Below are 26,455 nucleotides of genomic sequence, written 5' to 3' on the forward strand. Positions count from 1 at the left end.
TCCCACATTTTTTTGCTAAAGATTATGTTAGAAAAATATTTCGGAATATTTAATTACCTATCATTGGTCAAAGCCGGTTAGTGACTTTCAACTTTTTTATGGAACTTGATTCGGTATAGTTAGTCAACAGGACGGGATTATTTTTTTATTTGATAATTCGTTGTTAACAAGGCGTATACGCGTTCAACTAAAGTTTTGCAAGCGAAAGGGATTAAAACGGGCTCTGATAAACGATGCTTGCCATCAGGATTAGATATACAAGACAACGGTACTCCTACTCGTATAGTAACCCGTCTATAATTTTCAAAGATGATCCAAACTAGGTTGTGGTAACAACAAATGCTTATTAAAGGCAAGAAGATAATCAGAAGGTATCTCAATATCAAGTCATTTTAATTCACTTGCGGAATGTTTACCTTGAGCAGTATAATGTAGATTTCCTGGAATAAATTTACTATTTTAACTAGCCAACAAATTATTTCGTTGAAAAAAAGGTTCTACTCTTACTCTTAAATGTATTTTATGCATTGACTCATGTCATACCTATTGTAAGGGTTTTTTTAAGATTTCACCCTCACATTCCTCGATGTTAATTAATCTTTCGTGTACTTTGTATAAACATGCGCTAGATATTACTTAAAATGTTTATGGTATTCACCAGTTATTTAGTAGAATTTTAATTGGATTGTTCGATGTGCTGTATTTCGTATCAGTCTTATCCGAATTATTTTATAAATAATAATCATACGCCCGTCGAATTTGGTGTAAACGTTAGCTAAAATGGTCCGAAAAGGGTCCGGTTATTTTTTCATATTTTGAGGTTTTAACCTTCACACTTGTGATCATTTTATAAGTAAATTCAAAGTAGATGTATGCTTGGCGTAAAAGAAATTTCGTTGTTGTGTAGACCATTTGTTATTACCGATCAGTCTGTGGGTTACTACTAAGTAGTATTGAGTGACTCTGTAACAAAATTTTACATTTTACTCATTTATGAACAATACGTTACTGATATACGGATTATGTTTCTCGTTAGACTTTTTTTAATAGTTTGTACAGTTACAGAGAACAATTCTATACCTTTTAGCACTATCCAAATGTCTTTAGAAATTTTTTTTCGACTTCTGAAAAATATTTTTCTTTCTTTGTCATATCTGTCCTTTTTTCCCAAATTCTTTCGGCTTACAACGAATTCTTGGTATTGCTCTTTTAAACATTTTAGAGTCATACAGGAGATACTATGGAAACCATATATGCAGTGGTGGCTGTGCTAAAATCGCACTTATAAATAATAAAATAAAATAAATAAATCGTCGATCCCACATGGTCGACTCATATACCAAATACAATATCACAAAAGAAAAGAACATCAGGTATAAAAACTGAGTTACTACTTTAGAACTCAGTTTGACTTAAGATTTCTTAGAACCATCGTCCTCTCAATTCTGACAGAACAATAAGACTAGCTCATTGTTTACGAATCAATCCAATCATAAAGGCAATGACTGCTTAAATTTAAGGCACCATCGGACATGTATTATACCACCCAATGGTACCTTCACTAACTATTAGATAACCGTTTAAACTACAGATCCCAATAACTATAAATACCCTGCCTTCTACTATAATGTACAAGGGCATTCAGTTATAAAACTAATAATAAGAATAAAAGCCTACAAGCACTATTAATCTTATTTACCTGTTTTTTTATCTATTTTTTTCTGTGTTAAACAAAGTTTCTCCACATTTTTTAAGATTACCCTTGTAAACTTTTACTTCAAACCTACCTACTACTACTACTATGGCTGCTCCTTCTTCTTCTGCTGGTTCCCCTTCTGCTGGTTCCCCCTTCAACACCTCTCCTGCTGCTTTCATTGGTCCTATGACTCAAGCTGCTACTGAAGAATGGGAAGATGCTCGTATTGAACGTGAGCTCCATGAAGGTCCTACCTGAGCAAGCTCAAGTCGCTCCCTCTCATTCTCAAGAAATGTCCCAAGACATTGAGATGACCCAGGCCCCTCCTCTTGAGTCCGAGGCTATCAAGACCCCTCAAGAAATTATCGCTGACCTTGTCAGCCGTCGTGAAGCTATAAAATTAGCCATGATCCAGGCCCTTTCTACGACGAACGGCTCGACCAATGAGCAAAACCGTTGTTATGATTTGTCTGTGGAGATCGAAAAATTGAATTCGATAATCCAATCCCTTGCCGTCAAGGCTGAGCCGGTACCAACTGTCATGTTCAGAGGTACTGAAGCTTCGAAATACGCTACCACTTCCGCTGCCAACGAAGGTTTAACCTTGTCAAGAGAGGACCTTCCCCGTCTCCAACTAGTTGGAAAGACCTATCAACAGTTTAAAGGTAGACAAGTATTTAAGAACATCGATGAGTACATCAAGACGTTCGAAGAAGTCATTACGTCGGCCCGTCAAGAGGTCAAGACAAACTGGCGCCGCTACCTTCCCATCGCTCTCGCCGACGAACTCAAGGCTTGGATGAGAAAAGATTTGTTGAATTGTGATTCTTGGGATGCTGCCAAGAAGGTTTTGGAAAAGAAATTTGGAAATCGCCAAATGCGGGTCCTTGCCACCAAGGAACTAATCTCACTCACCATGTACCATGATGAGAACATCTCTGACTTTGATAACCGGTTCATCCGAATGGTCGAAGACTCTGAATATCAGGTGTCGGATAGGATCATGGCGGATCTCTACTTCCTTGCTTTGCCCAACAACTGGCAAACCTAACGTCATGACGGTGGTCAACTCCAAGAAACTGAAGGATGTACCTTGGACTGCTGAGGATGTCTACCAGGCTGCTCTTGGTATTTTCAGTGACAAGACTCCGGGCATGATGGCCACTCCAGCTCTAAGCGTAAGTCTAACGACACGCAGGACCGCTCACCCAAGAAACGATCAACCCTGATGCCAAGTATCATTGCAAGATCCATGGTGACAACTACTCTCATGACGATGCCAATTGCAAGTACGCTGGTAAGTCAGCCACTGACACCGCTCGCTCCAATGAAGGCTCTCTTCTTCTTCTTCTTCTGCTTCTTCTTCTCGCCGGTTCCTTGGAAGTCATAATAGACCCAAGCCTGCTACTTCCTCTTCTTCGTCTTTCGTACCATGCGATCATTGTGGACGTAGATGGAGCCACGGCCATCGTTGCCAGGAATATAAGGACAAGTTCGCCGATAAGAACGTCCTGTCAATCAACAAGGATCGTAAGGGTAAGAAGTCCGATCGTGGCGGACCTTCCCACGATAACGAAAACGACAGCTATGAATGTAAGTCTACTGAAAACAATTTTAACCCTTACAAATCATTAATTACTCCTCTCATTCTCAATGATAGAAAACTGAAAGGCAAAGTCGATACTGGATCTGATACAACATGTATTAATAAATACATTTTAAATAATCTTTTTCCATCAATAAAAATCAATAATATAAAAGGCAATTTAAATTTTCTCTCAAATTCTGCTAAAAGAATAGGTCAAACTGAACCAATGAAAGTCAGATACCTTAATGATATAAGTTTCAGTTTTTGTTTCGAAGTGGTAGAATTCTTGGATCCACTTGATAGCGAATTCGACATATTGTTAGGAACAGATATCTTGTCTAAATTGAATATCGGTTTAACTAACGTAGCACATAAATATCCAGATGATGAAGACTCTGAAGATATCCAATTTGAAAATGCTAACTATGATCCATCGGATAAATATGATCCTGAAAATGCTGATTATGGTACTTTAAGTGAAAGAGAACAATTGATGAGCTTTATTGAACCGTCTATTAAACGAAATGCTGAAATTAAACCGGGCCAGTTTTGTAACATTCCTGAAAGTATCGTCAGAATACCAATTAAGAAGAATGCATCAAACTGTTATATCCGACAGTATCCGTTACCTTACCATGCTCGACCTGAAATAAAGAAACAATTAGCCGAATGGTTAAGTTCAGGGGTCGTAGTAGAAAGTAAGCCAAGTAATAGATTTAATTCACCGTTATTAGCAATTGGAAAAAAGGATGAAAATAATAATCTTACCAATACCAGAGTCTGTCTTGATCTGAGAAGACAAAACATGAATATTGATGATTCTTTGGTAGAAGATTTTGCCGTCCCTAATATCCAAGATATTTTTGACAAGGTATCCACAGGAACTGTATTTAGTCGGCTTGATTTAAAGTCTGCATACAATAGCTTCAAAGTGGATGAAGCCAGTCAAGAAGTACTATCCTTTATGTTTGATGACAAAACATATAAATGGGTAGGAACTTGCTTTGGTCTCAAATTTGTAACTAGTCAATTTTGCCGGGTCATGAATATCATATTTAATGGTGAAGCCCAAATAGCAACTTACGTTGATGATTGTTGTATTTTCTCTGATGCTAAGAATCATGCCAGTATCGTAAAGAGAGCAATCGATAAATTAACGGCTGCTAATTTGAAAATAAATTACGCTAAATGCACATTCTTTAAAACAAGTATCTACATGCTGGGATTCGTAGTCGGACCAGGTATCACAAAGATTGATCAACGTAGACTATCGAATGTTCATGAATGGCCTATTCCTAAATCAGCGCAACAAGTCAGAAAAATCATGGGTGTTGTTTCATATTTGAGAAATTACGTACCAAAGATATCTGACATTGCAGCTCCGTTAGATAAGTTAAGAAATGATAAAGATGTGAAAAATAAATGGACACAATTACACACGGATCGTTTGGAAAGCATAAAACAAATATTGTTATCTAAAGCAGTGTTACACACACCTAACATGGAAAAGAAAATGTATCTTGAAACTGATGCTTCGCAATATGCTGCATCTGCCATTTTAACTCAGCGTGATGATAAGAATAGAACCATCATCATTGCTATGGCTAGTACGTCTTTACCCACTTCTGCTCAAAACTGGTCAGTGAACCGCCGTGAATTATTTGCCATATATTATGGATTCCAAAGATTTCGTTCATTATTACTGGGGCATCCTCAAATCGAAGTCTGGACCGATCATCGTGCTATTACATTTTATTATACTACGCACGTTCCTAATAGAACAATTCAATCCTACATGGACATTTTGAATCAATTTTCCTTCACAGTCACCTACATCAAAGGAATAGATAACGTCTTGCCTGATTTACTCAGCAGATTATATCCTCCTTTAGATGATCAACATGAACTTGATGAAGAAGATAAAAAGATCAAACAATTGAATAAGATCATATTAGAACGTAGAAAACGAAACCCCGTTGAAAGCTTTAAGTCTACCGATTCCATCACATCGACAGATAAGTTTATTTATAAACGCAGCATTAAGAGCACAGACGCTAACCTTAATGTCTTAGCCGTAAAAATAGACTCTCCACAGTACAAGAATAACAAAACCGACTACATCGCACCACCGATTGAAAACAGACATAAAATATTACGTGAAGCACATAATCTGGGACATTTCGGCACTGAAAGTATCGTCCAAAGATTGCACGAAGAAGGATTACATTGGACTGGAATATTTACTGAAGCGAAGCAAGTTGTCAGCAGTTGTATTGACTGCGCAAGACACAATGTAGCCAAAAAGGGATATCATCCGTTAAAGTCAATTGTGGCAGCTGAACCTTTTGCACACATCGCATCAGACATGGCTGGACCCTTTAGTGTGACTGCTAATCAAAATGTCTACATCCTCATCGTCGTTGATATTTGTACTCGCTATATCATAGCAAAGGCTCTCCCGAACAAACAAAGTGACACTGTTGCGAACACCCTCTGTCAGATCTTCGGCGACTACGGTTTACCTAGTACCGCAATTTTAACAGACAATGGCTGTGAGTATCGGAATGGGTTGATGGCGTCGATTACAAAGACCCTCGGCATACCTCATCGCTTCTCCACACCTTATTACCCTCAATCCAACGGTTGCGCAGAAAATGCTGTGAAAAACATCGTAAATACGGTTAGGAAAATGTGTGGCAATGATACAAGCAAATGGGACACGATCTTACCAGCAGCACAATTATGTTGTAACTTGAAAATACGTAACAGAACAGGCAGCAGTCCTTTCTCACTTATGTTTGCTCGACAGTTCCCTACTATACAGGATCGCACCGATTCTTCAACCAAATCTTCTCTTCCTAAAAAGGTAACCACAGTGGATGAACTGATAAAAAAGGCTGAATATATGGCTGATATCGTCTTTCCCGCTATACACCAACGAACCAATGAGTTAATGGAATTACAGAGAAAACGATTTGACAATAAACACTACCTTATTGATATCGAAGTTGGATCAACGGTCATGGTACGATTACCGTCTAGAACAAGTAAACTATCTCCGCTCTATGAAGGACCATTCACAGTCGTAACTAAAACCAAAGCTGGTACATACGTGTTAAAAGACGAAATGAATGAAATGTTACATCGAGACTACGTACCATCTGAATTAAAAGTTGTAACCATTGACGAAAGCGCCATCGAAGATAAGCTGTATGAAGTGAAAGAAATTCGTACGCATCGCGGTCCCGTCAACGATCGACAATACTTGGTAGCTTGGGTTGGATACGGCGAACGAGAAAACTCATGGCTAGACGCAGCTGCATTCTCGGATCCCGAAACCATAAGAAAATATTGGGTCAAAGTAAACGAACAAAATAAATTGGACCAAACGCGTAAAGCTAAATTGGTAAACGATTCTAACAAGAAAACCAGGACAACGAAGGTTAGCAATGCATCGTCATCAGACAATGAAGTTGTGAACAAACCATCTAATAATAAAAGAAAGCAAAACAAGCATAGTTCTGGCCAACTACGTGAACGTGTGTTGAGAAGTAAAACAAGAAAGAACTGATAAGAGGAAACCCCTTGTATAAAAAAAGGCGTACAAAAAAAAAAAAAAGTATAAGCCCCATTTTTGTATCTCAGTCACCTTTCTGAAATTTGACATTCATGCATAAACCATTATGTCTACGACGAAGTATAAAAAAAAAAAAAGTACTTAAAAAGTTGTAGCTATAGTTGCTTACGTATAAATTAATAATTTCTTATTTCGCGCGCTACGCTAACGCTGGTGGGGGAGCATGTGCTAAAATCGCACTTATAAATAATAAAATAAAATAAATAAATCGTCGATCCCACATGGTCGACTCATATACCAAATACAATATCACAAAAGAAAAGAACATCAGGTATAAAAACTGAGTTACTACTTTAGAACTCAGTTTGACTTAAGATTTCTTAGAACCATCGTCCTCTCAATTCTGACAGAACAATAAGACTAGCTCATTGTTTACGAATCAATCCAATCATAAAGGCAATGACTGCTTAAATTTAAGGCACCATCGGACATGTATTATACCACCCAATGGTACCTTCACTAACTATTAGATAACCGTTTAAACTACAGATCCCAATAACTATAAATACCCTGCCTTCTACTATAATGTACAAGGTCATTCAGTTTTAAAACTAATAATAAGAATAAAAGCCTACAAGCACTATTAATCTTATTTACCTGTTTTTTTATTCTATTTTTTTTCTGTGTTAAACAAAGTTTCTCCACAGTGGTAGTTTACAAGAGAAAACATCAATGGCGGAAGTTCATATCTTTGTAAAAGAGGATGAACATTTTTCAAAGCTTCATAAGCAGTAATAACCTTCTTCTTGTTGATGATTCGAGGATCACCACGCTTATAGTAAAGTCCAAGGGTGCTACCATATGCCATTTCAGCAAACTCAAAATTGTGTTTAATCCCAACAGCACCAGAGAGTTCATAATGACCAATATAACCTGATTGAATGTTGGATTTTCGTGTAATTTGAGTCATTAACTTTATAGGAGAGAGTGCACATCTTTCACGGTAATTAAGACCTTTAGTTTCCTCCAAGACATCACCTATTAATTATGCTACTAATTAGTTTTGAAGTTCATTGTATTTCTAACTAACTCCAAACGTACCAGGGTAAATATAAATTGGAAATTCAGTTTCCACCATCATTAAATGGTCTTTACAAACCATGTATGTAGTTGTCCCTCTGTCATCAATATTTGTCAAAGGAGTGACACCCCACTGGGAGCAATTGCAGGAGTCAATGTTTTCTATTTTACGATAGAAACTTTCTTCAGGGTAAAGTTTTCTTAAGCAGACGCAACAGACACCATCAGGCTTTTTGGCAGAGAAGGCTTGAAAATCAAGAATTTGTTTTCGTTCCACATGAGAGAAAGACATTAAAGAGTTGTCTTGAACACGGAATCTGGACATGAAGTCTCTCATATTTGATCTTGTAGACATTTTAGCGCTTATTGTAATTATGTATAATTAGAAAGTTCATTATAATTCATTCACGGTTATTTATACTTTTCGTGGTTTTTTTTTCAGGCACAATTAAGTTCTTTGATCACCAATATTTAAAATTAGGAAATGTGTCATGTTGATATGTTTATTAAAAAACAAATAAAAAAAAAAATAGAAAAAAAAATTTAAATTTCCATGTTATTTGAAGTGGCAAAGAGGGCAGCGTCAAAAGGAATAGTATCATCGGCAAGATCGGACAAAATCAAAAACTCTGAGGTCTTAACTCCAGGATTTGGAACTTTTGTCACAACTTTCTTTTCCGCTCTGGCTATGCCTGAGTTTTTTTTCAATCGCTTGACGATTGTTTCTTGGACCGCGATGGGATTGAACATTGGCAGCAAGAGTTTCATTACAACTTTAATTTTTGTTAGTAAAATTCTGTGATACTGAAAACTATTTATGGGTTGGAAATTTGCTTACCCAAGTCCTCGAAAAGATCCTCAAGGGTCTCACAAAAAGATTCCTTGGAAATCTCCTTGTTTTTTCCCTCTACCAAGTGGATATTGTTCCAGTTGTCCCAGACATACTTGAAAAGAATAAATTTACACTTCATGTACTCCACGGATGAAGGGTAAATATCTTCTGAGGCCGGCATACAACCCGCAGAAAAAGCAACACCAATTACATGACCATTATGGTCAACTTCTCTAATTGGAGAGACAGAAGATACTCCAATTCTTACCGAAGCAAAAGCCTTGTTGGAATCGTCAAACGTGTAGGCCGAGACGTTTAAACTCCCTAATAATATTAAAATCGACTCTATCAGTAAATCGAATTTCAAAGCGAGTTAAAATCATATATTACCAATTACTCTATGGGAAGTTCCCTTTCTAAAAAACCTCAAAAAGTAGAACATCATGGGATAATTGAGGCCAGATACCACGAACACAAGTCTCAAACTGGCATCAACACCTTTGGACTCGAGCGAAATTGATTGTCCACTCAAAACTTTCATTTTTGGGACGCTTTCAGTCACGACAACTCTATCACATGTAGCTGTTACCATTTTTCTTGAATTAATTAATTTTTAAAGATGAATAGCAGCAACATTGCAAAGAAATGGTTTTTTATAGAAAAATTGCCATGATTTGTAAAACGTTGCTTGTCTCAATGTGTTATGTAGCAATCTAGTTCATACAAAAAAAGTAGCACGATGTGAAAAGTTGATAGTAATCGAAGGTAAAGAATTTCTTTCTGTCATCACAATGAAAATTGAGGATTAAGATTTAGCACTGACTTTTTTAGACTTATGTGTGTTTTGCGTATTAAGAATTGAGTGTTTGGTCGTCATGAATTATGTGTGTATTTTGTCTTAAGAGCCCATTTTTCTATTATCGCTAAATTGACGTACAGCTATTAAAAAGGGGCATCCGATTTAACATTGTATTAAAGCATTGAAGTTGTATTCAAGTTTTTGAAGTTGTATTTAATTATCTGAAGTTGTATTCAATTATCTGAAGTTGTATTCACTTTGTTTGCAGTCAATCTTCAGTCCCTTTCATTATTCTTTTTTTTTTTTTTTGTCATCTTACTTTTTCTTTTGGGTAGCTTATTTTCCTTCTTTACAAACTTTTGCCTTATTAGATACTAAGGTAACATTATTCATAACTATTTGTACAAATTGATAGCAACGTTTATCAGCTAATATGCAGAGTTACGTTACAATAATAATGTATACCAGTAAAAAATTCAAGATTTTAGTTAGTGCCACTATATTGCGCAATGCTAATTTATTTGTGATAAGCAAAAATAAAAACAATAATTTTTCAAATAGTAAGTTGTTCTAGAAACCAAGAATATTTAGTGCCCTCCTTTTTGTTTCGCTTCTGTAATGATTTGCATATAAAATAATGGTTGGCATTATATTTGCTTTTGTGTAACTTTGATCCATGTGCTTGACTACTTTGTGAAATTTCAATTTTTAGCTTTGAACCAGAATTGGAAAGATATATTTTTTAATGTAGGCACATATAGCTCATGGGAAGAAAAAGTGTATCTTGTTTTTCACATGCCAGGAGTCTGTGCGTCAGAGAAGAGTGAGCTGAGTTACAATAAATGAGTATACACGAGTTGGTAATCATGATAACGAATTTTTTTATTGCATGATTCTAGGTAGTAAACTAATTGTAATACATATATCACATTAGGTATATTACAGATATGTTATGAGTTGCTGTATGTTTTTAAAAAAATCATGTAAAATATTGGAATTTACAGTTATATCGAATATTGCAATTACTAGGACATTGATAATTCAAATAATTTGAAACAGCTATTTGTTCGTAGTAATTTATATGCATATTTATTGAAAAAAAAAGGCTATGTTTTAAAAACATACTGCTCCATAGAGCCATAACTCTTTTTGGATTTATCATTCTTATTAACTCCTGCCTTTTCTTTTCCTTTCGAACCTTCTTTTGTTCTACTGTTCCTTGCAGGATGTTTACCTTTGTTCCTAATTTTATTTCTAGGCATTTCGGAAGAGTATTCATTATCTGACGTAGAATTATCAATATCGTTTGGCTGGTCGTCATGATATGGCACAATTTCTTTGTTCGAATTTATATCCGTATCACCTGATTCTATAGATCTTGTATTATAGGATTCATATGATCCTGTATTACTGTTGATGGAAATGTTTCTCTTTCTTTTGCCATACTGAATCAATTATAATTGTTAGTCTGTATTGATTGCTTTAATGTATGTTTGCTATCTCACGTTAGATTTTTTTATGACTGATGGCCCAGGATTAAATTGCCTTTGGTAAATCTCAGAGGTTTCTGAAATAACATCCTCTTCTACTTCTAACAATCAAAAGATAAATATTTTGTAGTAATACGCTACACATCTTATCAAGTTTGTCATACCTTGTGAATTACTGATTTCTTCTTGTCGCACACTAGACATTGATCTATTGTCAATAACATCTGCCTTTTTGAAAAATTTTGAAGACGACATAGTACTTCTTGAATTTGCAATGTACATATCAAGATTCTGTTGAGCTGTGTTGCTGCTACCAAAGCGGAAAGGCCTTGTGGTAGACGAGCCTTTGCTTTTACCAGAGGAAGAACTGTATTGGCTGCTATTTTGAAGGTGAGATTTTTTTAATGCAGCAATAATACTCAGAGTATTACTACTGGATAAAGTAGATTTTGACGTTTGGCTTGAACTAGAACTATCATCGTCTAAAATGATTCTTCCAAATTTTTGGAACCTCCTATTGGGGAGGTTGGGTGGTTGTTCCTGAGAGAAGGTATCGGACCTGCCAGGGATTTCACTTTCGTTTAAACGTGAGGTTTCGGATATTTCATCATCCACTAATGATACATTATCAAAGTGATGTCTTTCTTCTTCAGAATCTTCAATAATAATGTCATTTACCGAGTAGCCATTTGTAGTTCCGCTTCCTTGGGTATCACCCATCATACCCACACTTTCATTGTTTTCCTGAGTGTTACCATCCGATTGGCTTTCAATTTCATCGTTATCAGAGTGAAGGAAATTTCGATTATGTTGCATATTAACATCTACAGCAATGTCTTCTTCACTTTCATTTTCTAGATATAGTAAGAGGTAATACAAGATGGTATCAAAACCCGCAATTTAGAGTTACACATGATGATCTTTGGTAGCGTACCTTCAGTTGCATGAAAATCAGGAGGACCAAAGGTTTGATTTACGGAAAGGTTGACCATATAGTAACCATTCTTAACACCTTCTTCAAATTGGTTTGGAGATATGTCGGGATGTACCATTCTTTTCATGTGTTCAGGAATTAATGGAATACATGGCAAAATAAATGCAGAAAGACATTTCAGATGAAACTTTTCTTCGAAAATAGTACCCAAAAATGAATTGCCAAGTGCTTGTTGTTCCATTTCACCATTTACGACCATCATCAAGGGCTCTTTTTTTCCCAAAAAGGCATGGAGATCAATTTGAAAGTAGTCTCGAACGCATTTCTCTAATAAAACTATTGTCGTAATAACTTTGACACTGAATTTACTTTTTTTTTATCAGACGTTAATAAAAGTTTAGACTTTAAGGATTAATGATACATACGCGGAAGAAGCCTCATACAGGTGTATAAATGCCTCATTGTTATCTTCGTCACATACTACGGTATGTGGAAAGCAAACGCCGAAAAATGTGGAAACGATGGATTGAACCATATACAATATATTAAAGTGAAATATTATCAAATTAGCAAAAGCAGTAAAAGAAAGCCGAATTTTCTTGGATACTTTTATAAGTAATTTTAATTGTCTCGTATGCACCAATAGGTTTTAGCCCACGTTGAGAGCTTTACTAACAGGTGCCACAGTTGATACATTCATGGTTTTCCAAATGATCGAGTTCAAACATGTAAAAAACACAATAAAATGTAAAATATAATAACAGCAAAATAATCGAATCAATATTATACTGCCTGTTTTTCTGAATAATTACATCAATAATTATTTAGAATGACTTCACTTTAAAGCTGGTCTTTGTTGGAGAAAATGTTTATTTAGGTGAATTTTTAATGTAGTACCGAGTCAATGAACCTTATATTTTTTCATCCCAGCAAAAGCTTCTAATTATTTGGATTTTAAAAAAAAATGTGTTACGACTAGAAAAGTTTGATGACAGATATGCTTAAAAACTTTGGCAATCATACAAAATAAAAATGCTAAAATAATAGTCTTCATCTATATATTAGTAAAGTTTTTTTATCAGCAAGGCAAATTCTGCTTACTCAAAACGATAGCCTAAAGTGCCGATTATAATTGTAAAATAATCATAAGTTGAATCACGTTTATTGGAAATGTGCTTTTTCTGCTTTTCTTCTCTACATATATATTTATATATATCAGTGGTTACTCTTCAGTAACATTATATTATAATCAATGTAAAAGCTTCAATATTCTATAGCTACAGCATGTTCAGTGAGTATTCAGTGCGAATTGACAGAAATAGCTATGAAATCGATTTATCATTAGCATTTGTGGCATGAGATAATAACACTACTCGTAACAGTACACAAGTATATGAATAATGGCTTTACATGTGTGTGTGTGTATCGGTTTTGTAACTTGCAATTTAGTTATTTTTTAAAAAAGAATGTTTCAGCCTTTAAACCTTCTATTTTGACTGTGAGGAATACAAAAAGCTGATTGAGAAGTATAGTTGCGACAAATAGCAATTCTGATGTGCAATAGTTGATTTAGAAAAAACTTGGTCTTCATTTTAAACAGAACTTAACACAACTACTGTTACCAATAGAATAAATATGAGCTGCTTTGAATTCTAATTTAAATGCAGCTTTGAAACCCGTCAAAACGACATAAATTTACCAGATATACAAGTTGTTACTTATCTAATATACAGTACAATGTAAGCTTTTGTAACTTATTCAATGACTTCAATAATATAATGCATAAGGAAAAATTGAATTAACTATCCCACACAACGTGCAATATGGTTTTTATTAGCTGCAGTGGTTTACACTGTGTGGTTGTGGTTAACGGTGACAGATAAAATAACTATTATTCTCCATACAGACGGCTATGGGACAAAGTATTTTTTTAGGCCAGCCAACCTTTTTCCAAATTTTAATAAGATTTAAAAAGCAGTTGATAAGTTAATCTTAATGTATTTTTTACTATGAATACAATGATTCTGAGATTATTTTAATTTGAGCATTAAACACTGGATTGATCTTACCACTTATTTACTGCCTCAAAAAGTATCATAATTTCAAGCTTGAAAAATTTGGATTCTTTTATGTAGTTAAATTACGTTTGCTTTGAGTAGTAATAAGAAAATTTACAGTGCAAGTTAATGACAGGCTATTATTATTTGCCATTTGTGACAGGTAGTTCTAAAAACATTTATCCACTGATTTGACTTTGGTTACCTCTTTTTTTTTAAAATCGTTGATTAATAACATTAAATCATGACTATAATCACGTTTATCATTTTTTTTATCGAGACTTGATACTCACTTAACAGTAAGTAGAGATATTACGTATAGGAATTAAAATTAGCTTTTACATTTACGCTGCAATCATAGAGTATAAAGATGCTTATTTTATCGTAACAAATTATGAAAATTGACGCACTTAAGTGGTTGCTATGATTTGTTTATAGACTGTTCATTATAAATGACTGAGTAGAGAAACATAAGCAAAAAAGTAAATAAAAAGATCTATTAGGTTTCTTAAATTTCTTTCTAGAAATCATTTTCGAAAATCTGTGAAAGCAAAAAATTAAGCGGTTCAAAAACTGTATGATTGTTGATTTAAGAATCAGGTATACATGGAAGGAAAAAAAAAGATTTATCAACTCGTTAAAAAAGGCAATCTAAATAAATAGCATGTTTTTTACAATTAGATTCCTCAACACTCTTTAATTTTATGCCCTCTTTACCTTATCTTATGTAACTTTCTTTGCAATAAATATAGTTTGAAAAAAGAAACATTCTACATTATAATGGTGCTTTATAGTGTTATGTAATCTAAACGTCAGTGTAACATAAATTTCTATATACGTCGATTTTTAGAGTGCATTTTTGGTCGTTGTATTGAGCTGAAACTTTGCATATATCTTTAAGAAAGCATTAATAAGACTTGGTAAAAGTCCCAAAGTGTCTAAGTAGAAACCTGTTGACATATACCAATTTATTGAATTTTGGTCGCCGTATATAGAAGGTATACAGATGACCATATACGGCGAGTAAATTTTGACCCCCTGGGATTAAGATCGTATTAAGCCACATTGCGTATCATGGTTTCAAGAAGCTATGGTCTTAGTTACAGGATAATCCTGTAAAAATTGCGCTTTTAATCCTTGTTTTTATTTTTTTAAAAATTTTACTCGACATAGATAGAAGGTATACAAAGCCTAAAAAAGAACTAGTACTTCCTTCGGAAGTACCAAAATCTATAAAAGGCGATTTTCCAAGCAGGAAGGTGGAGAACAACTTACTAAATGTTAAAAAAAACAATGGTACGATAGGTACGATTATAAGTCCTTGTTACTTTATTTGACTGAAGTTTTAACTATGAAATAATGGGGTCTATTTATACTCTTTTGAAAGCTGACTGTTATTAGAATTGCTAGTCCATAAATTTATCTTGACTGTTGAATTCTACATGAATTAAAAGGTACGCTTGTCGCCGACAGATTGCTTCAATGATTTCTAATAATATTTCCTATCGGCTCTTCCATTGTATTCAATGTGTCAGAGTTCCAAATTTGGACAATTTATATAAATTTGGATTACCGATGATTTTTATTGTATGTGCACTTAGCACATATTCCATTATTCTGACCTAATCCAAACTCTAAATATTTAGAATCCTAAAATAATAATATCCATGATCGTGATCAATCGAACGTGTCGTATTTACTCCTACTATTAAACCGAATATAATTACAATTTAGCTTGCCTCTTCGTTATAACACTTACCATGTTATAACAAGAACTCTAGTGAATATCATTCCTAGTGGTTAAAGGCACAATGCCAGTAACACACAACATTTACTCTGCGATTATATCTTACATTAAATCCAGGTTGTCGTGTAACTGTGGAATCTTATAACATATGTACTTTGATCAAGAACTCTAAAGCCCTTAACTTCAAGTAAAGGAATTATGAATGATTAGATTTATATAAAGACTCCAAACATACAAAAGCGAGGATACATTACGTAAGTAATAAACTCTACCTTATGTTGACATTGATTTGTACTTCAAATTAAGGTATCACCACCTCGTGTCAAACCTTAATTAGAACTGAGCAGAGAAAGTAGCTGAAGTTATAATTCGTATATAAAAAGGCCTCTAATTTTATTCATGACACACTCTCCAATTTATAATAAAGGAACAAAGAGTCTCATTTCTTACTTCCGCCTATAAACACCTACATATATACGAAATTATCACAGAACGTACGTCCAGACGATGAAAAAATTCAAAATCCGCAGGAAAACAATTCCACTACTAGTTCAAATGTACACAACGACGTGGATGAGGATGATTCAAGCGATGAAGATCTTAAAGGGGATTAAGCTGCCCGAGAGTACTTTTGTTCCGGAAGAATATTCTCTGATTCCAGCAGCGATGATGACTTCGAAATGGAGTTATCTAAAAAAGACGCGATGCCGGTATTGCTCGATAGCGACGGTGAGGTCGTTGATGAAGAAATAGATCTTATACAGGAATATGTGGATGAGGTAGAGCAAGAGCTTTTAAAAAGACCAGACGCAATGCAACAAAAAGGTGATTCCGCAAATGGAAGAAATGAAGAAAGGGTAGCAGAGAAGGAAAAAAATATTTCAGATTCAACTTCGCAAGTGGAAAACAAAAAAGCCACAGAATGTGGTATAAGTTCCAACCTTAAAAGCAATACCACCACAGCTGTAGAACAAGGTAAATATATAAAAAAACAAAAAACAATGTTTAAACATGACGATAATTAGGACGAATTATAATAAATACTTAACTGCATTCAATTTTAATTTCGATTTGTAGAATACAGAACTAAAGACAATATTCAACCTTCAATTCGTAAAAGAAGAATTATCAAGCCAGAAACCGATATTAATGAGGATAGTTCAAACACTTTGGATACACAAATAACGCCACCAACCAATACTAATTCGAAAGGAAAAATGCCTAATCGACAAAATGTAGAACCTTTTCGTTTAAATATCTACCATCTTTTGACCCTTTCTTCGGCAAACATTGCGCCAATAACATCAGCGAGAAAAGATAATTTGCAAGCGCCATTTCACCCTTTTTTTAGAAAACGTAATGCTTCCATGTCTACAAGCACATCTGATATTTCAGACAACTCTGCAAGTACACACGCATCATCTGACACAGCTGCCAGTATTGATAACCTTAATACCTAATTTTCTATAGGACAAGAATAGTATGATTTACAAATTATTTTTACCTTAGGTCCAACAAGCAAAAAAAAGAATGAATGTTGCTATTGATAGTGGAAACCACCCGCATACAATGGTAGGATAAAGGAATTAATCATATCTGAATTAAGTAAATCTCATTTATATAATTTAGGGTGTTCTCAAGCAAATTATTTAAAATTTTAAAATCTTGATTTTAATTAAAAATATTTGACCCCATTACTATGGAGGGGTCAAATTTTAAAAAATGTTTTCTGACATTAAAATATCATTTTAACTCGAAAAAGTACTAAAATCACGTCACTCATTTTGTGTGGGAATTCTTTTCTTTCATAACAAATACTAAAAATGTCTAACAACGATAAATTATATTACTACTACCAACTTATTTGCAACCATCGCAATTTAGTTCTCGCTGAATACCAAGCAGCTCATTGAGAGTCAAATAGCATTGAACGAACAGGTGTTTCTTTATTACAAGACCACGTTTTTAGATTCGCCCTCTCTCTTTGAGTTGACGCCTTTTCTCATTCAAGCTCATTTACTGTAACATACCCAACTGAGCCGGTCAACAATCGCCATTCATTCGCCAACTACCATTACTTCCGCATCTCTCACCCTTTTTTGACTGATGACGACAATCCAGGAACCAGCTATCGCGCCATGTACCGTATGAACCGCACTACGTTCGAAAGGGTTGTAAACGAACTATGCAGAGGTCCCGCTTTTCAGTCTAGAGCTGTAAATTTTATCCCTCCATACGTCCAGATTTCATGTGCAATTTGGCGCTTAGCTAACTGTCACGTTGGCTATTGCTGCGCCCACTTGACTATAGGAGTCTCTCACGGTAGTTACAAAAACTTTACGCAACGTTTTGTAAAAGCCGTTGTTAACAAATTCAAGCATCTTATCGAATGGCCCAAGGACGAGCAGCGTGTCGCTGCAATCAAACATGGTTTCGAGTATGGTATAGGCCGCTCTGTTCAGGGTCTACCAGCTGTTCGAGCTTTGGACGGCGAGAACTTTGTGATTGAATCAAGAACGGAACATGCCGAGGATTGGAGGAATCGTAAGGGAGACTTTGCCATGAAACTTACGGCAGTATGTGATGCAAGAGTAAGTTTACTTACATTTCGGTTGGTGAGATAGGTAATAATCTATTTGTCCGATTGTATGCAATGATGTTGATCGTTTTGACATAGGTCGTTCACACGATGCTGCTGCTTTCAACCTCAGTGAGATAGCAACAGTTGCCTTGGAAAACCCCGAAGAATACTTTCCTTTGAATGGGTATATCCTTGCAGGTAAAATATATAAGCGTGAATAAAATCTTCGAAAAAAACTAAATATGTTTTAGACTCGGTATACCCACTATCGCACCATATAATTGTGCCTTATCATGCTTCGGAAGTCCTTGGAAGATCTAATGATACTTTGGCCAAAAAAAAGTTCAACAAGTTCCATTCGTCAACTCCAATGGCCATTGAAAGAGCTTTTGGTATATTGATTTCTCGTTGGAGATTCCTCAGCAAACATATACATCAAGGATACCGGCGATATTGTGGGTATTATCACAGCTTGTTGTATTTTACACAATCTGTGTATTGAGATGAATGACCCTGTTCTGGAATTAGTAGATGATCAGCCGAACGATGTGACGAGCGATGAGCCTGCTGCTAGGCCGGATAGTTCTAGTCAGTCAGTCAACTGCACCGCCTATCGGAATAGTCAAACTAGAAGGGACAACATCAACCCCTATATGCCTCCTCAACAATAAACCAGTAATGTTTGTAACAAAATTATATATTTTTATTGATCAGTATTATTATTATTATTTTGACCCTGTTGGTTTTGATTGGCCATATCCTGAAGGATCGCATCAACAAGTCTTGCCGTTTCCCTGTTACTTTGAGCAAACCGTTCTGCCAATCGATCACTACGTGCAAGTAATGCAGCATTGGCCTCCCGATTATACTGAAGAAAGGACTGAAAGTGGTTGTCCCTTTCCAAAGCTTGAGTTTGTTGCACCCAGTCCAAGACACGCAACATGCTGTTCTCGATGCGTTTGTTCAGACGCCGATGGTAAAGGCAACATCGAAGCTACTTTACCTGGGTAGGTGAAAGGGCTCCGATGCGCGTGCTGGTGGGGATGTGGCGGCTGTTGACACACGGGGTGTCTCTAATCTGCGTTGCAGTGGGAGGTTGATCTTGTTCACCGACAGCAAAGATCCCCTCGGAACGTACATTACTGCTGTTGTAGGTTGGGTATCACAGTACGTAACACATCGTCTGCAGTGTTTGTATGGGCAGTATTCTGGCTAGGACCACCAACAACCTCAGGCTCCAAATTGTCATCATCCTCAGGAGCATCTTCAATTCTTGTTCTGAACTCCCCTGAAATTGAGGAAAACGTGACAGGTGGAAAATATGAAGGTAAGTCTTTCAGAATGCTATATAATTTGTCATAATGAAAGAACGAGCGGGTGTTGCTTGTCCAGTAGAATTACGGGTGGCGTAATTTCTTTTGAAATCCTGCAAAAGATTTGCCCACTTGCTTTTCAACTGTTCGTCCGTCCGAGGAGCACGTTCAACATTTGCTGCATGAAATTCACTCGCAAGAAGGTCAAAAATTTCATTTTTTTCCGCCAATCTTCTAGCCGAATCCATAGCATGGAAGTGCTCATTATACCTTTCAATAAGCAACAAGGTCTCCGCTAGTCCCCATCCAGATCCTCTGAAGCGTTGTGAGCCTTCGAAATCATCTTCATTTTGGCTTCCACTTCCACGTCCACGTCCATTTCCACGTCCACGTCCACTTCCACGTCTACGTCAACGTCCAACGATTCCATTCTGGCTGCTCTCAGGCTGACCATCAATAGGGTAAGAAGCATTATTTTGGTTGTTCATTTTTAAAATAGGTAGAGGCAAAGGTAAAGTATGTTTATTTTGATAAGAATACAAGAAAGATATAAAATAACATTTGCCTCTGTGCCATGTACAAATGACAGTTTAGCATTTTCCCAAATTGGAGTTGTGTTTTTTTGTGACTTTTGATTTTAATTAAAGGATTTATTTTAAAATTTTAAATAATTTGCTTGAGAACACCCCGTATCTGTCTAAATTAAATTACGTATTTCGTTTATTAACTCGAACATATAGCATGATGCTCAAAAAGCAATATTGGGTTGGATATTATGTCAACAATTTTATGCAAATGGGTAATCGAACGTCAAATAGAGTCGAGTCTACACATGCAAACATCAAAAGAAGTAACAACACTTCGTCTGGTAGCATGGCTGTCGTTACAGAAAAAATTGATCTGTGGATTAAAAAAAGAGTACGTAATAGCTGAACCACAGTTTATATTTTGTTTACAATTCTAAAATAAATCTGTTTTCTAGGAAGACTACCGCAACTTACAGTCAATTAAAGAATCCGTCTCTCAACGACCAGTTTTTTTAGAACATGATATCATGGATAAACTTTCCTTGATAAACTTGAATGTTTCCAGCTTTGCTTTCGAAAACATCAAGAATGAGTTGATGGAAATGAAAGCTTCCGAGGAAAACCCTGTCCACGTAAGCCATGTCTTATCTGGTGGGAGCTGCCTCTGTAAGCTTAGAAGAAATTTTAGGCTTCCATGCAGACACACCCTTGCTGTCTCGTTTATCGAAAGAAACAATTCCATTAAACGTGATTCACCAAAGATGGAGAATCTCATATTTTGAGGGCAACGGTAAAAATTCAATGTCTTACAAATTTTATTATCCTTCTTAAAACTAAACTAATAATAATGTACTTCATAGTTGCTACCGTTGCCGAAGTTTCTGCCGAATTGGCTAAAGGTTCTCCGGACGAATTGGATATCAATACAACAGAAATCCAATTAAGACTGGAAAAATTGATGTCTTTATGCAAGGTTTTGGGGAGCCAACAAGAATCCGTTGATCACATATAGGACATGGATGCTTTGATCAGTAAGTATTCAAACGATCGTTTAGAAAACACTCTCGCACCAAACATTGTCGAAATACAGAAGGGTCGTCCTAAAGGCACCAAAAGAAACAAGGTTGGTGTGGAGCACGAAGACGAAAAAATATCTGGCGAGCAAAAAAATGCGAAAAAAATTAAGCAAGAACAAAAAAAAAGTAGAAAACAACAAAACCCAAAAAAATAAACCAAGTCTTCGTAAGCCATCGACAACAGCCATCAATAAGCTCAGATCAAAGTAAATTTATACCCTGCTTAATATTTTACGGTATTAATATCTGTATTTTTTTAGATACAAACCATCTGAAGTAGTAACACGCGACTCTGACAATAGCAATCTATTCAAGATGCTAGATAGTCAATATGCCAACGATGTTCTCGGGTTTGTTAATCCCACTCCCGATGGCAATTGTGGATTTCGCGCTGTCAGTGCTGCTGTTTTTGGACACGAAGAAGCCTGGATCCAGGTCAAAAAAATGATGTTAGCTACTTTTTTAAAGTATGCTAACTCCATGTATGACAGCTACGGTTTAAACGAAGCCTACATAACAAAACAACTTCATCCAACAAAAGCGCCATGTCTTGACAATTTGAATCTTTGCTTTGATTGTTATGGCTGCCCTCAAATAGTTGCTGATACGTTTAGACGACCCGTAATCTTGCTGGCAACAACGCCAAAAACGGACAAATACGATAATCTGTGGAGGGATGATGATGGAAACGTCATTTATACCAAGGATGCAATAACTCTTGTGCCATTTCTTGGTTTAGATTTGGAGAAAATGAATGAACCTATTGTTCTTTTTTTTATTAACAGTCATTTCTATATGATTGAGCCCATTGTTGACTCCAAAACCAAGAAAGCCATTATCCCAAAAAAATGGCCAACCATCAATTTCTCTCGTCAAAAAATATTCAATGCGCACCGGGACATCTGTGTTAACGACGTATCTGAATGTTATCAAAATAACTAAATCTTTTTTTTTTTTACCTATCACTTATCCTTATTATACTTATTCTTATCACATTTATCCTTAAAATTATAAAAAAATAAAATAAAAAACTTAGACAAATAAACATGAGATTGAACTCAAAAGCACAATAGGAACAGTGATCGAATTGTTTAAACTATTTAACATCATGTTTGCACCCATTATGTGTGAGAAAAAGTATGGTGCGCGAAAAAGTGTGGTGCGCCAGTAAAAAAAGTATGGTGCGCCAGCGAAAAAAGTATGGTGCGCCAGCGAAAAAAGTATGGTGCGCCAGCGAAAAAAAGTATGGTCTGCCAGCGCTAGAAAAAAATTCATGTGCAAAAATTATTTTTGGTCCGACCGGGAATTTATAATTTGACCGACACAGAAAAGTATGGTGCGCGAGATTTTTTTTTCAAGCAAAAAGTATGGTGCCCATATAATTAGCCATTTCAAGTGCGATCGCAATGAAAAAAACAGCAGTAAGTCCACCGGTAAACTACTTTCGAAAACAGGACGCACCAATAGCCCTTTCAAGTGGGTGGTCGGTTGCAGTGGGAGAAAAGATCAGGGTGTTTATACTGCAAAATTCACCCTGCACTTAAACCATACTGGACATAATCATGAGTCTGCTAATTTTTTTGCTGGTCATTCCACTGCATGCTCGATTGGAGAGAATCACATGAAGGTAATCAAGGATATGACGATTGCTAATAGCTCACCTCAAGATATTTTGATTTACGCTTCGCTAAAACTTCCCTGGTGATTACTTAAGACCTATTACGCTTTACAATGCCAGACAGAAGATTTGTGAAGAGTATTTAAATTGTCGCTCTCCTTTGAAAGCTCGCTTGAATCAGTTCTCTGAAGCCGACTCTGGATTTATTTACGCGTACAACTCGAATGAGGAGATACCATCAAAATCCTTTTTTTTGCGCACTCTCATTCCTTGGAAATGGCTGAAGGTTTTCCTCAAGTGCTTTTGATGGATTGCACTTTTAAAACCAACAAATTTGGTATGCCATTATTGCACGTTGTTGGTATGGATTGCTTCAATAAGACATTTTTTGTGTGCGGTGTTTTTTTAAAACACGAAACCCAAGCCAATTATGAGTGGGCGGTTTCCAAATTACGTATGAAGCTGTTTTGGTGCTATTTAGAGGAGTTCGATCCTAGCATAATTGCTGTTGACCGTGATTTCGCATTAAAAGGTGCTTTAGAGACAATTTTTGAATCCAGCACAATTTTTATCTGCCGTTCGGATGCCAAATGCAAAAAACAATTTTTAACAGATGGTGACTAGAATAAGTTTATGGTCAGATGGAATCGCCGTAGGAACAGTTTCAATGAAGAAGAACGAGAACGAAACGTGAGTGTTCTGACAGATAATTACGGGTTGAACACAAGATATCTTCCACTGTTTGCGTATCGTGAGTCAACATGGGTGCCGTTGAAAGAACATTTTGCCAACTCTTGGATCAATAAGCACCTTCACCTTGGCACTATCAACACATCCAGAGTTGACGGTGCTCATAACAAGTTGAAGCGAAGACTGATAGTGTCTACCAGTCATTTACACAAGGTTGCTAATTTGGTGAAGAGCACTATTACAAATCAATTACTTCTGATTCGATGAAAGAAATTTAAAGTATATAAAAAAAAACAATGCTACTATAGGTACGATTATAAGTCCTTGTTACTTTATTTGACTGCAGTTTTAACTATGAAATAATGTGGTCTATTTATACTATTTTAAAAGCTGACAGTTATTATAATTGCTAGTCCGTAAAATTATCTTGACTGTTGAATTCTACATGAATTAAAGGGTACGTGGTCGCCGACGGATTGCTCCAATGATTTCAAATAATACTTTCTATCGGCTCTTCCATTGTATTTAATGTGTCAGAATTCCAAATTTGGAAAATATATATAAATTTGGATTGACGATGGTTCTATTTTATGTACGTTTGGCACAGTCGTAATTTTCATGGCTTGCGAACTGTGGGAGTTTTTAATAATGTCACTGCTGGTTTTCATTATTTGTTCACTCTTTTTATATGTTGCTCAAAATTGCCCAAGAAAGTACCACGACCACTCCGGGTATTTTTGCATCAATTGCATTGGTCCAAAAAAGTATTTTTACGTTCTTTGAAACTACCGTTTTGCAATTTCAAGGCTATTATCTCAGCAATGACCCTAAGGTGTTGATATCATATTTCGAAATGATCTAGTTACCGTTAAAACTTTTACAAATATTACTTCTTCAAACTTATGCTATAAATAAGACTTATTCTTCAACTTGGGCATTTTTTTGCGAAATCCTACGGTTATCTGGTCCGTTCTAGATATGGGTCCGTATTATTTCGTAGATGGCTAATTGATATGGTTCTAAAACTGTTAAAACGTAGTCTAGTACTGTGGCTGTCGGACGTTTTGTTTGTTGACACCATTAACTTTTAAGTTCATGCATCAGATCTGCTTTATGGGATATACTTTTTTTTAACTACTCAAATTGTCAGAAAAGACAATTCTTAATCGATTAAAACTATTTCCATATTTTTATAAATTGTTTTCGACTTTTACGAAATATTTTCTAATCTTTGTCTTGTATATCCTTTTTTTTTTATCGGTTTCTGCTTGAGACGAAATCAAGTTATTTTGTTGTAATACTTTGCATAGCGGCGCAGGCAACGGTATTTTAGGTATCCGTACAATGTAGGCTGTTTAAAAATAAGTCAAAAAATATTATTTGCTGATATAGTTATTTTGTTGGTTTTTAGTGAGGAATTATCCTGTATACCGCATCTATTCATCTTCGCTTTGCTGGATTTATTCAAAATGTATTTCAATTCTTTCCCTGTCCAAAAGTTTACGATTGACGGCTTGTTGTTGTTTATCGTTTTATCACTACTTTGTCAGTTCCTGATTACCCTTTCGAATATTTCGAATAAATACTTGGTATACACAGTTTCAATTATGTATCGTAATTCTTAGTAACTAAAAATTTAATGAAATAGAAGGCCGATTAGTTTGTATTTGTTGTCTATCAAAGTAACAAATATTTGAACGCCAAAAGATCAATTTATCGTAGGAATTTCATTTGAAAAAACAAACTCTCAGTCAATGTTGTTCTATGTCTCCATTTACGTTATGCTATGCAAAATTTCTGCTTCAGTATAGCCGTTTTTGGGACTTGTAGCATTGTATATATTGTTGTGTTTTAAGGTAAAGTAAAATTATAAAATGACTATAGGAGTAGTTTCAGACTGTTCATAAAATGTCTTTTATTAATAAATGAAATGTACCAGTATCTATATAAAAGACTGTCTGCTGTGGTGATATCTCTAGTGCCATCATGAAGTTATCATTGATTAACCAAAAATGTATACGATTATTACATAGCCACTAATTTAGTCTTCTTCTGATTTGAAGTAACGTGATTTTGTCTCTTTTGTAACTCCACCTTTTTTTTTCTTCATGTTCCTGCCTTCAAATATAAAACGTTGTATGCGAAAGCATCATCGTCTTCCCTTCCCTTTTTTTTTCTTCTTCTTTACTTTATCTTTTCTCCGTTTAAATTTTGACACACTGGTAAGTTTTAACTTAAGCATTGACATCTAGCAGTCGTTAATTGTATGCTGTGAAGTGTAGTTGTGTGTCATTTTGTTGTAGTTGTAGTCTCTTTTGTTGTCTTTCCATTCAATTCATCCATACCAACTTGGTGGTAAGATTTTCTCCCTCCTATTTACGTTTAACTTTTGCTCACATAATTGCATTCTCTTAGTTGGTTCTTTTATTTCAATAAATAATCCATCATAAATAGCAGTCAAAAACTATCATCATAAATTAATTCTAATAAATGTTAAGTCTTCTTAAATCTCTTGCTTTAAACTAAATTTTTAGAATTTCTCAGACGTACTAAGTTAGACTTGTGATGATAATATCCTTCTAGTTTTTACTATGACATTTATTGTAAAGCCTATATCACAAATGGTATCAGCATGGATAAACCTTTGTTAGCTCTAATATGGCTATATCCTTGCTAGGTCACCACACACTCCTCTGGTACTGTAGTCAGGTTTATTTGTTGATATTTCTGTATTCAAGATCTTATCAATTTTTTTTCTTTGAATTAAACATTTTCTATTCTCATCCATTTTATATGTATTAATAATAATAGATATATAATGTCGTGTTCTTTGTCCTCACCATAATAATT

General features: G+C 35.4%; 3 protein-coding genes across 3 annotated transcripts; 1 reads left to right on the forward strand and 2 right to left on the reverse strand.

The window, feature by feature from the left end:
• Positions 1-11,916: 11,916 nt before the first annotated feature.
• Positions 11,917-12,531, reverse strand: EV154DRAFT_433075 (uncharacterized protein; the record flags this gene model as incomplete). The annotated part of the gene is made up of 2 exons (XM_051596713.1): positions 11,917-12,355; positions 12,422-12,531. 2 exons carry the CDS (start codon positions 12,529-12,531, stop codon positions 11,917-11,919), a joined length of 549 nt encoding a protein of 182 aa, XP_051450081.1.
• Positions 12,532-12,645: 114 nt separating this feature from the next.
• EV154DRAFT_488864 (uncharacterized protein) lies at positions 12,646-13,587 on the reverse strand (the record flags this gene model as incomplete). Its single annotated transcript, XM_051599196.1, has 3 exons — positions 12,646-12,796; positions 13,098-13,190; positions 13,481-13,587. 3 exons carry the CDS (start codon positions 13,585-13,587, stop codon positions 12,646-12,648), a joined length of 351 nt encoding a protein of 116 aa, XP_051450082.1.
• A 2,893-nt stretch (positions 13,588-16,480) lies between these two features.
• On the forward strand, positions 16,481-17,260 carry EV154DRAFT_488865 (uncharacterized protein; the record flags this gene model as incomplete). The annotated part of the gene is made up of 2 exons (XM_051599197.1): positions 16,481-16,775; positions 16,878-17,260. 2 exons carry the CDS (start codon positions 16,481-16,483, stop codon positions 17,258-17,260), a joined length of 678 nt encoding a protein of 225 aa, XP_051450083.1.
• Positions 17,261-26,455: the final 9,195 nt, after the last annotated feature.

The sequence above is a fragment of the Mucor mucedo genome (genome assembly GCF_025094135.1).
Source record: "Mucor mucedo strain NRRL 3635 chromosome Unknown EV154scaffold_301, whole genome shotgun sequence".
Lineage (NCBI taxonomy): Eukaryota > Fungi > Mucoromycota > Mucoromycetes > Mucorales > Mucoraceae > Mucor > Mucor mucedo.